This window comes from Myotis daubentonii, chromosome 7, assembly GCF_963259705.1.
Source record: "Myotis daubentonii chromosome 7, mMyoDau2.1, whole genome shotgun sequence".
NCBI lineage: Eukaryota > Metazoa > Chordata > Mammalia > Chiroptera > Vespertilionidae > Myotis > Myotis daubentonii.
The window spans coordinates 30,366,456-30,378,614 of NC_081846.1; the positions used below are offsets into that span (position 1 = coordinate 30,366,456).

Sequence of the window (12,159 nt, forward strand, 5' to 3'; positions counted from 1 at the left end):
GCCTTATAGTTCCCAGTTCCATTTACTTGTCTAGTCCTTGATGTTCAGAGGGGCTCTGCATGGATGTACAGATGCAGGGACCAGCCATGTTTTCTTGTGTCTGGAGCTGAATGGCAGACTCAGCTTCTCCCTGGTGGGTGAGCTGGACCATGCACATGGTCCTGGAAGAAGGATTCAGGAAAATTCTGAAGACTTGATATTATTAATGCTTCTCCCTCCCTCGAATGTCTTAAGTTGTATGGTGTTCCTTCCTCAGATGCCTGGATCTTTGCTCTTCCTTCAGTGCCACAAAATCTGTGTGTACCATTCCAGTGGCTTTAACTTCATCTTTCTTTCCCAATAATCTTTAATTGTCACTCAGACCTTTTAAACAGAAGGACTGGATACAAGTAGGAAAAGACATTTTCATAAGATGTAACCAGAATTAAATCTGCCTCCCCTAGACACTCCGAGGCTGGCTGGGGAAAGAAGGAAGCATCATCCCCAGGGATGTTAGAACAGAATCCTGGATTTTTAGAATTGGTCTATTTAACAGCATTTATCCCTCACTGCTTTTGTCCTGATCATGATGCAGATAGGAGCTGATCTTTTTCTGGAAACAGCTGTCTTCAGAGACCAAAGAGCCTTACAGAGGTGTGTGGACAGGAGGAGATGAGGAATGTTAAGTCAGTCAATCAGTGCTTTGGGAGTAGTTTTTGATAAAGGGCATACCATTGTCAGACTCAGATGGTCCAGCCGGCCCGGTTCATGACACCCATGAGTTCCCAGGGTCACAATGGTGTGGCCAGAATCAGTGGCTTTGTAAGTGTAAGTGTGAACTGTGTTGATGCACCACCTATAGCCCCAAGAGGGGTTTGAGACCTGATCAGTGTGTCAGGAGCAGGCAGAGCAAAGCCCCTTGTGATGTGGCTCCCTGACCATGGGATGAACAGGTCAATGTTAGCAGGAATCATGAGGCTGGCACACAGCTGCAGTCCCTGATCACAGTCATGATGTCATCCTGTCAGCAGGTACGTGGGTATCTCCATGAGGGGTCCAGACTGGTCTGTCAGCACCACAAGTTCATTTCTGCAGTCATGCCTGAGAGAAAGGCATCTTAACTTTGCCAGCCTGTTGCTTTCCACTTGGCTGACAAAACATCTAGGCCACATGCAGAGAAGTCCAGTTGTCTGAGTGCTGCCCACCAGAGGAGTGACCAAATTTGCTTTAGGTTCTGCAAAGTTGGCTCTGAGGCCAAATAGCCACAGTAGCTCAGTGGACACCGGCTGTCAGCTCAGCCAGGCATTAAGGCACCAGGCCGAGCTACCAGGGGGATCTTGCTGAAGTGAGGACCCTGCAAGGCCAATGTTTGCTTCAGGCTGTGAAGGAGAACAGAAAGCCTAGGTGCCGTTGGGCAGCATCCCCACATTCTTGAATATACCATTTCCGCTTGAAGAGCAAGGCTTTCAGGCCTTTCTTACACTGTAAATCCTAGAGCTGAGTTTACCCACCTCAAAATGGGAATCTCAGGAAAGAGTTACAGGCCTTCCTCCATGGATTTTTACTTTCAGCAGTAAATATCTAGTAGCTGGCTGTTATGATATTAATAATAATAATAATAACAAGACACAATCTCTACCCAGCACCAATGGTCTTCTCACATTCACATGTTTTCATGTCATTCATGAGAAAGCAAAATCACAATCACAGAACACCTGCTGTGCGTCTTCAAGTTCTCCAGGAGCTTTAGGTACTAGATTGAATAAAACTATATCTTACTATAGTTATCTGTCTAAGGCATCAGCAGGAGTTTATTTTCTAACTTTAAAGAATAATTTTAAATGAAGGTCATCTCTTATTGTCTCCTGAGTCCTTGCAGCATAAAATATAACTCCATAATCAACCTTGCACTGCTACACTGGTAGTTAAGAATTTTATCCCATTTTTTTGTGGACCAAAGTCTGAAAAAAGTACTTGAACACTACTGAACTATGAGGCTTTGAGAATTATATTCATGGTCTGAATAATTAACTTTACTCTCTTCCTTTTTGAAGAAAAAAAGAAAGGGCATTCCTGGTTTAGAATCAAAAGGAAATGGCAGAGAAACATACATCAAAAAGGTAAGTAAGCAAAATGAAGTAGTCACACCTTTTGAGTTTAGTGAGGCACTGCTTATTGTATCCTTGCATCCTGAAGCTTCCTGAGGGTAATGCTCATTTTCCAGATACTGTGTCAGGTGGGATATAGGCCAAGACACTGTAACAAAGAGGCCTGAAAATGCAGTAGATTAAACTAAATGGTTTATTTCTCATACATGTATGTAATCCACCAGAGCTAAATGATCTAGGGCGAATAGGGAGACACTGCCATCCTCACTACATGGCTTCTTTCTGGGTCAAGACATTTTTATTAATTTAGAAAGGTGTTCCAAAGAAGGCTAAATGAAGAAAGCAGACTGTATGTGTGGTGTACATGTGGTAAACAGTATATATATATATATATATATATATATATATATATATATATATATATATATATATATAGAGAGAGAGAGAGAGAGAGAGAGAGAGAGAGAGAGAGAAGCAAAGATATAGATATATAGAAGAATCAATGGCAACTCATCCATAAAAATATATGCAGTGATTACATTTGGTCATTGAAATATAAGTAATGTTTATTTTTTTGTGTTTTAAGCTATATGTGCATATTCATAATAATAAACACACTCAACTATTGTAATGAAAAAATATTACTCAAATAGTAACATATGCAAAGAAAAAGTCTAAAGGGATGCTTTGAACAAGTTAATTGTGGTTATTCCCAGATAGTGATGTTTCATACTATTTCTATTTTCTAATTTTTCAATAATGTATATGCATTACTTCTGATCAGATACCTGAGAGCTTGTTTATTTCTGTAGTTATTTATGGTAAGGAACTCCTTTCTTCTAGACAATAAGGGTGAAACCTTATTTTCTGGATGACTGACAGTGTTGAATCAGAACTATGTAAAATTTTAAAATCCAATTAAAACTCATTAATTTTCACCAACCTAAATATCTTATGTTCTTAACAATTTACATGGCTGCTTTGTTGGTGAATGTATGCAATTTTTGTTTGGAATGAAAGGAAAAATGGTTGAATCCATTTTTTAAAAATTTCTTTATTGATTAAGTTATTACATATGTGTCCTTATCCCCCTATTACCCTCTATCCCCCCACTCATGCCCTCACCCCCCTGTTGTCTGTGTCCATTGGTTAGGCTTATATGCATGCATACCCGTTCTTTGGTTGATCTATCCCCCTTGCCCTCACCCTCCCCTACCTTCCCTCTAAAGTTTGACGGTCTGATCAATGTTTCTCTGTCTCTGGATCTGTTTTTGTTCATCAGTTTATGTTCATTATATTCCATAAATGAGTGAGATCATGTGATATTTATCTTTCTCTGACTGGCTTATTTCACTTAGCATAATGCTCTCCAGGTCCATCCATGCTGTTGCAAATGGTAAGAACTCTTTCTTTTTTACCGCAGGGTAGTATTCCATTGTGTAGATGTACCACAGTTTTTAAATCCACTCATCTGCTGATGGGCACTTACGCTGTTTCCAAATCTTAGCTATGGTAAATTGTGCTGCTATGAACATAGGGGTGTATATACCCTTTCTGATTGGTGTTTCTAGTTCCTTGGGATATATTCCTAGAAGTGGGATCACTGGGTCAAATGGGAGTTCCATTTTTAGTTTTTTGAGGAAACTCCATACTGTCTTCCATAGTAGCTACACCAGTCTGCATTCCCACCAGCAGTGAATGAGTGTTCCTTTTTCTCCACATCCTCGCCAGCATTTGTCGTTTGTTGATTTGTTGATGATAGCCATTCTGACAGGTGTGAAATGGTACCACATTGTCGTTTTGATTTGCATATCTCAGATGAATAGCTGAAGCAATTCTGAGAAAGAAGAACAATGTAGGTGGGATCTCAATACCAGATATCAAGCTGTATTACAAAGCCACTATTCTCAAAACAGCCTGGTACTGGCACAAGAACAGACATGTAGATCAATGGAATAGAATAGAGAACCTAGAAATTGACCCAAGTCACTATGCTCAATATTTGACAAAGGAGGCATGAATATTCGATGGAGTCAAGACAGTCTCTTCAATAAATGGTGTTGGGAAAATTGGACAGATACATGCAAAAAAAATAATGAAACTAGACCACCAACTTACACCATACACAAAAATAAACTCAAAATGGATAAAGGACTTAAACATAAGATGGCAAACCATAAAAATACTAGAGGAATCCACAACCATTGCTCCTAAGGCAATGGAAACTAGGGAAAATAAACAAATGGGACTATATCAAAATAAAAAGCTTTTGCACTACAAAACAACAAGAAAGCCACCTGCATGGGAAAACATATTTGCCAATGTTATCACCAATAAGAGTTTGTTTTTTATAATTTTTTGGATCTGTTTTTGTTCATCAGTTTATGTTGTTCATTATATTCCATAAATGAGTGAGATCATGTGGTATTTATCTTTCTCTGACTGGCTTATTTCACTTAGCATAGTGCTCTCCAGTTCCATCCATGCTGTGGCAAATGGTAAGAACTCTTTTTTTTTTTTTTTAACCATAGTGTAGTATTCCATTGTGTAGATGTACCAGTTTTTTAATCCACTCCTCCAACATTTACAGAGAACTCATACAACTTAACAAAAGGAAGATAAACAACCCAATCAAAAAAATGGGCAAGGGAACTAAATAGATACTTTTCGAAAGAAGACAGAAGGAAGGCCAAGAGACATATGAAAACATTCTGAAAGTCACTAATCATCCGAGAGATGAGTCCATTTTAAAATTAGTTATTTCCAAATGCCAAATATTGGGATTTAATCATTATAACATTTCATTTAAGTGTAACGTTTCATTTAAGTGTACAAATGAGTAGAAAAAATTCCAAACCACTTCTTTCCAAAGTACAATGAAAGCTTGCATGTAATTTAAAATTGTCTCTCCTAAAAAGAGACAATATTCTGGAAACCCAAGACTCTTTACCATCAATTTGCTTTCTTGTCTGAATGTAGAGTGAAGGTGTTCAGAATTGAATCCAGGATTCCCACACTTGCTTTTGACCTCATATCAGCTGCTGTTTTACCCAACTCTGTATTTTCCTTGCCTATCCCAACAAAGCTGTTGGCCAGTTGGTCTTGAGTAGAAAGAAGGTGGGAATGAATCTGCAGGATCCTGTCAAGATTAGGCAAAGATAAACTTTGTGTCACTCTTCTTTGCACTATGGATGGGTCTATACAATATTTGCTAAGGTTTTGAGGAACATAGATTCTCTTTAATTTTTTACTAGTCAATCTTATCAGTCAATCTGAGAGCTATGAAACCTAAAAAGCAAGCCCAGTGTTGCAAATTGTTTGTGTTTATATTATAGCTCTTGTCTGCCCAGAGCCTATACGTTTTTTTTCCCTCTGAGTTTTATCTGCTTTTTATGGAAATTCCTTTACCTTACATCACTGGCTTTTTGAAGTGACTGGACTTGGTGAATTGTTTACAGCAGTTAGACTAAATAGTCTGGAAAATAATTCTTCATGAGTTCTATATGACCACACCCAGAGCCAACAGATGGTGGTCAATGGATGGTAGGCATTGAACACAGAAAGAAGAGAATGAATTTGTTTCACTGCCTTAGAAAATAAGACACGTTTGAATGACAGCAGACATTGAAATGTCCATTCACAGCCAGCCAATTTACTTACAAAATAGAGGAACATTCTCTGCTGCAACATCTATTAAGTCAATCCTTAATTGTTATTTGAAAGTAAGATTTTTGGAGAACCCAATTCTACCCATTACTCTTCATTAGACTTCTTGTTGGTTGTAGACAAAATTCCATATTTGGAAAAGAACAAAAGATCTGCACAAAAGTTCAATTAACTTTACTGGAATAGTTATTTATTGTCATTTTCCAAGAATATTTATATTCACTTCTTCAGCACAGAATCATAGTCTTTCATTTACACAGGATGGAGCAAAAGTATGTTTATAGTTGTGAGTATGTGAAACACAGTTTATTCTTGTATTACTAGTATTTATTAATTACTGCATTATTTTCCACATGAACAACTGTAAACCTACAAAGGAAATGTAAGGGAATTGGACAACCAGCCTGGTTATTTTATTTTATTTTTAAAGACAATACTTATCACCAAATAATATTAAGTCAGGATTTAGCATGGAAGTATCCCAAATATCTTTCCTGGAAGTGCACAGTGGAAGTAAAATCCCTTTCATTGAGTAAGAGTTATGGAGTTGCTAGATGGAGAATTATTTTGTCTGCACAGGATGATAGAAGAAAGATAAAGTAGTGATATTTCATAAATAGTTAATTGGATGGCAGAACACTGTTGAACACTTTCAATGAACAATAGAGTTGTACAGTATGTAATCCATCATATGTAAAGGTGATGCAAGTCTAAATATAAAAAAGCTAAAACTAATGGCCATCTGCAGTTGTTTTGAGACAACCAATATAAGCTGTGGCTGCTAGCAATGGGCTTTTGATGTCTGTCATGTATTGAACTAATACCCCTAGAGCAAGGCCTATTTTCTTATGTACATATAAAATAAAAGGATTGTGATAATATGAGGGATCTAGTGTAGATGGCTAATGAGGGAATATTTTGAGAGTATGAAGGTATTTTCAATTTGTGCATTACATGAGAGTGGCTCTAAGATATTTGATGTAGTCAAATGTAGGAACACTATTACAGAAAAGTTTGATATCCATTGTCTTCAATACCAAGTTAATTCTATATTTCCCCTTACTTGTTTTTTAGTAATTGTTTTGGGTAATTTTGGATACTCTGTAACATTTCTTAATACAATGTTTTTCTTTAGCCAATAGATTATGGTTTATTTTCAAAGGGTAAGGCTGTAACTTATTAGCTGGCTTTAAATGTGGTTGGCAATGTAAGCAGTCATTGGTCAATTAGCATGAGTTTAAAAGTGGTTCTGGTATCAGTAGAGGAGTGGATAAAAAAGTTGTGGTACATTTACACCATGGAATACTATGCAGCTGTAAAAAAGAAGAATATCTTACCCTTTGAGAGAGCATGGAAGGAATGTGGAGAGTATTATGCTAAGTGAAATAAACTGGTCAGAGAAAGACAAGTATCACATGATCTCACTCATATGTGGAATCTAATGAACAACATAAACTGATGAACAAAATAGATCCAGAGACATAGAAGCATGGAAGCATGAGGCTGTTGAATCTCAGAGGAAAGGTGGTGGTGGGTGGGTGGGAAAAGATCAACCAAAGAACTTATATACATATATACATAACTCATAGACACAGATAAGCATGTGATGAAAGCCTGGGGTAGAGGATGGGGAGGGCTAGAAGGGGTCGATAGGGAAAGAAAGGGGACATATGTAATACTTTCAACAATAAAGATAAAAATATGTGAATGGCGATTAAATGTAAACATAGTCTAGGCTAAATAAAATACAAAAAGTATTTCTTAAACAAATGAATAAAAGTGGTTCTAGTATTTTCAAAGAACAGGTTTTTTCCTGGAAGAATACAATATTTTTATTTATTCTTAGGGTTACAAGTAGAAAAAATAAAATTTGAGGGAGCAGGATGAGGTGCAAAAGATGGGATAAGCATGGCTCTGTCAGAACTCAGGTGTGATTATTAGAGCAGATGTATTTTTTGAAGGAAAGAGCTCGTCTTAGCTCAGAATATCAGTGTGCTGCATAAGAGCACCAGAAACAATTCCCTAATCACTGTCTCAGGATCCATAAACAGTAAATTTCTTGTTTTTCTTTAGTATCTGGTGAACTAGAAGCTCCCCAAATGGGTAGAGAAGAAGAATCTGAAGAGCTTAACTCTATCCCACTACCCAGTGATGGACAAGGTAAGCAGAGTTCTGATAAAGAGAAAAAGACAAGAGAAGAAAAAAGGAAGACTTAAAGGAAGACTCAGATGTAGAGAGGATTAATGTTATATTTCAGAGGAAGAAGTAGAAAAACAGAAATTCATAAGGGTACCAAATATAGAATCACTGGGGCATAGGAAAAGAGTCTTCATAACTTACAATTTTGTTCCAGGAGCAGAGCTGCCAACACGTGGAAATGAGAGGTGTTCCTGTGTTATGTGCTTCATAAATTATGATTTGGGTCCAGAATCAGAGCTACCAGCACATAAAAGTGGTAAGTGTTCCTGCATTGTGTGTCTCTCAAAATATGTGCCAGGAGGCCCAGAAGCAAGGGCTGAAGGTAGCCAAAGTAAGGCACTACACAAGGGTCATGGCGAGAGGGTGAATCCATAGTTACCCAGGACCCCAGATAGAGTGGAGCAGGTGGTCCAGTCCATCCCACTCCCCTGTTCTCTGCATTTTTTTCTCGACCTGACCCTTTAGGAAAAAGCAGGGAGGCAAGAGATAATTATAATATCATATTTAACAGGATGGGTCCTATTGACTATTATGGATGATATAGTAGAAATACACTCTTAAAATGGCAATATATAGTTTGCTACATTGGTATATTAGTAATAATACCTTGAATTTATGGAGCTATTTTCACTGCTGTCACACCCAATATTCTATGGAACCCATAAAAACAAGGTGTACTTCTGCCAGTAGATAATAGTGTCATTTTTTCCACAACCTTAGAAAGACCTCTAAGACAGCTGATCCTGCCACTTAATTGTCAGGAAGGAAGACGTCAGATCAACTTCGATTAACCCAGCACATATTTTTGTTGGATGTTCTCTGCATGTCACCAATTTATACATTTTTTTCCCTACAAACATTTGCACATGTTATTTGGTCTTCACAAATATCTTAAGACCTAGATAGGATAGGACACCTGTTCTTATCCGTGAATGAATTGAAGTTAGTAGGTATTGAAGAGTTTTTTAAGAGTCCTATTGAGTAAAAAAAGAAGGAAGCTCCCAGGCCCATCCTGGACTCCTACTTCTCAATTCAGGAGATATTTAGTTCCTTTAGAAAGAAGAGAAAAATGATAATCCAAACAACTTTATAAACTCAAGCCTTCAGTAGTATGGATCATCATAGGATTTGATAACTTTTAGCTATTAATATCTGTTTTCTTACATCAACCTCTTTTTTCAGATACTGTGGATCTTGGAAATAACTCTACTTTGGGACAATTCAAGAGGAAAAGAAGTAAGAGTGCATAAGATTTTACTGGATTTTTATGTTAAATTGAGGTTATTAATGCCAGAGTTTCAATTACCATAATAGTAAGTGATAATAATATGATGATCCCTTAAATATGTGCATTTCCTTATCTTTGGAACCTCTAATGTGTTTTCTTCCATGGCAAAAGGGATTTTACAGATATAACAAAACCAGAGACCTTGAAAGGGGAGTTTATGTTAGATATCTGTGTGCCACCAGTATAATCAATTGGCCTTAAAAATTGGAGAAGAGGGAGAAGGAGGAGTAACTCTGGAAGATATAAAGAACTACATTATTGCTGTCTCTGAAGATGGAGGAAATGAAAAAGATATGGGTGACTTGAGAAGCTAAAAAGTCACAGAAATAGCTTTTCCTTCACAGCCTCCTGAAAGGAATAAAGGCCTATGTTTTAGCCCAGAGAGACCCTTATCAGACTTCTAACCAACATATCTGTAAGATAGTAAGTTTGCATTGTTTTAAGCCACTAAATTTGTATTCATTTGTTATGGCAGCTATAGAAGAGCAATACAGATTTTGGTTATTGGAAGTGGGGTGCAGCTATAACACATCTCTGAAAAGCCAATTTTAGAATTGGCTCAGGAATTGGGCAGTGGGAAGAATTTTAAGTAGAATGATAGAGAATGTCTTCATGGCCTGTAGCAGTTTGTTAGTAGAAATGTGGATGCCAAAGACAGAAATCATGGCAGAAAGCTTAGCAAAGTTTACTCTGTAGACATGTGGAAAGTAGGCCTTTCTGTGTCTATATGAGGAAATTTCTAAACCAAATGATGAAGGTGAAATTGGTTTCATTTCACAGCTTAAAGTAAAATGGTAGAGGAAAGAAATAAATAGAGGGAAGAACAGCTACACAAAAGAAATCAGGACTTGATGATTGGAAAATTCTCAGCCTATTCAGGTTGCAAAAGATGCTAAGATTAGGGGAGCCACTGTCAGGAGAGTGTGCTCTGAAGAATGAATAAGAATCTGGCCTAATGAATTTTTGCATATGCCTCAGAAGTAGCAAAAGGCCAGGGTATTCAGTCACATAAAAGGTGCTTTGAAGAGATTAAGTATGTGACTCACAGTAGAAGTAAAACACAGATATATAATTATATAGGAAAGATCTGTGTAGAGCCTCTTTTTGACGGAGAAAAGCCCTATGATATACATGAGAGATTCTTAAGAATTTTATACCAACAGAAACAGAACTCTCCATGTCTAATCCCTGGAACCTATAATCTGTTTCTTTACATGGAGAAAGAGAGTTTGAGGATGTGAGTAGGGATCATAAAATGGGGAGATTATTCTGGATTATTTAGGTGGCCCCAGTAAATTCACAGGCGTCCTTAAAATCAGAAAACGTTTCCAGCTGTGGAGAGAAGGGTGTGTACCCATGAAATAATCAGAGATTCAAGGCAGTTGGTTTTAAAGATGCAGACAATGAACCAAGAAATGTGAGCAGTTTCAGGAGCTAGAAAAGATAAAGATTATCCCCGATAGCCTCCAGGAAGGAACAAAGCCTGTGGACACCTTGATTTAGCTCAGTGAGTTGTGTCAGTTTCTGACTCTAGCACCAATAGACAATTAATATGGTTAGATCACATATTTTAAAATAGCAATTTATATTTTTCATTATAACATAATTTGGCTGGTTTTAAAACTATTTTATTGAAAAGTTTATTTTTACTCAGAGTAATTTTTTTTCTCAGCATAGTATTTTTGAGTTTTATCCACTTTGTTGAATGTATCAGTAGCTTTTTTTCTTTTTTATTGTAAAGTAGTGCACATTGTATGAATATACTCAATTTTGTGTATATATTCTTCTATTGATGGACATCACAAGTGTGTCTGTTTTTGACTAATATGAGAAGGCTGCAATGAACATTCTTGTAGAAGTCTTTCTGTAGCTCCATGCCTGCCCACCTCTTGCATAATTTCCTAGGAATGAAATTGCTGGGATATGGGATACATACAAACCCATGTAGGGGTTATGCAGCACATAGAGGCTGTGCTGAACTGAAGAATAAAATGCTTCAGAAACTGTTCTTATCTATCAAAAAACCCCAGCCTTAGAAGGGGCTTAATAAACCTGTTGGTAAACCTGCTCAAACATTACCCCTGAAGGAACATTATCTTATTAGCTGGAACTTAAGCAAATTTCATCTGAGGCAAGGAGAGAGACTTCACTATCCTGGAATACTTCTAGGGAGGGAGATATTCTCTGGTTTTATACTGGTCAGGAAACAAATCTTCCCTCTGACCTGGAGGGCTACTTATCTCTGCTTTCCAAGGCAGTTTTTGAAGTATTATTGAAAAGATACGCAGAGGCATGTAGAAATGCCACGGAGAATTGCCTTTGCATGTAGCTGTTCAGCTTTCCCAACATCATTTATTGAGGAGACTGCCTTTTCCCCACTATATATTCTTGCATCATTTGTCATAGATTAATTGACCATATAAGTGTGGGCTTATTTCTACCTAAGCAATCTACAGATTCAGTGCAATCCCTATCAAAATATCAATGGCATATTTCATAGATCTAGAACATATAATCTTAAAATGTACATAAAACCAGAAAAGACCCTGAATAGCCAAAGCAATCTTGAGAAAAAAGAAGACGAAGTTGCAGGTATAATGCTCCCTGATTTCAAACTATACTAAGCTATGGTAATCAAAACAGTATGGCACTAGCGTAAAAACAGACACATAGATCGGTGGGACAGCAGAGAAATTTCAGAAATAAACCCATGCTTAAATGTGATTTGTTTTTAATTGTCAAATAAAGGTGATATCCTACAGTCTCCCAAGTCCACACACAGTAACTCCATAAACAACCTCATACTGCCACACTGGTAATTAAGAATTTTGCTTCATTTTTGTGGATCAAAGTTTGAAAAAAATATTTGAACACTACTGACCTATGAGGCTTTGAGAATTATATTCACGGTTCTGCATA

The 12,159-nt window shown here is 37.2% G+C and overlaps 1 protein-coding gene across 1 annotated transcript in view; it reads left to right on the forward strand.

Moving 5' to 3' along the window:
• LOC132238322 (nuclear body protein SP140-like protein) overlaps window positions 1–12,159 on the forward strand; it is a 70,742-nt gene that overhangs the window by 43,297 nt on the left and 15,286 nt on the right. Inside the window, exons 16-19 of the mRNA XM_059703459.1 lie at window positions 2,034–2,099; window positions 7,827–7,913; window positions 8,107–8,208; window positions 9,135–9,188. Coding sequence (XP_059559442.1) covers window positions 2,034–2,099; window positions 7,827–7,913; window positions 8,107–8,208; window positions 9,135–9,188 — 309 coding nt within the window. The remainder of the gene's footprint in view (window positions 1–2,033; window positions 2,100–7,826; window positions 7,914–8,106; window positions 8,209–9,134; window positions 9,189–12,159) is intronic.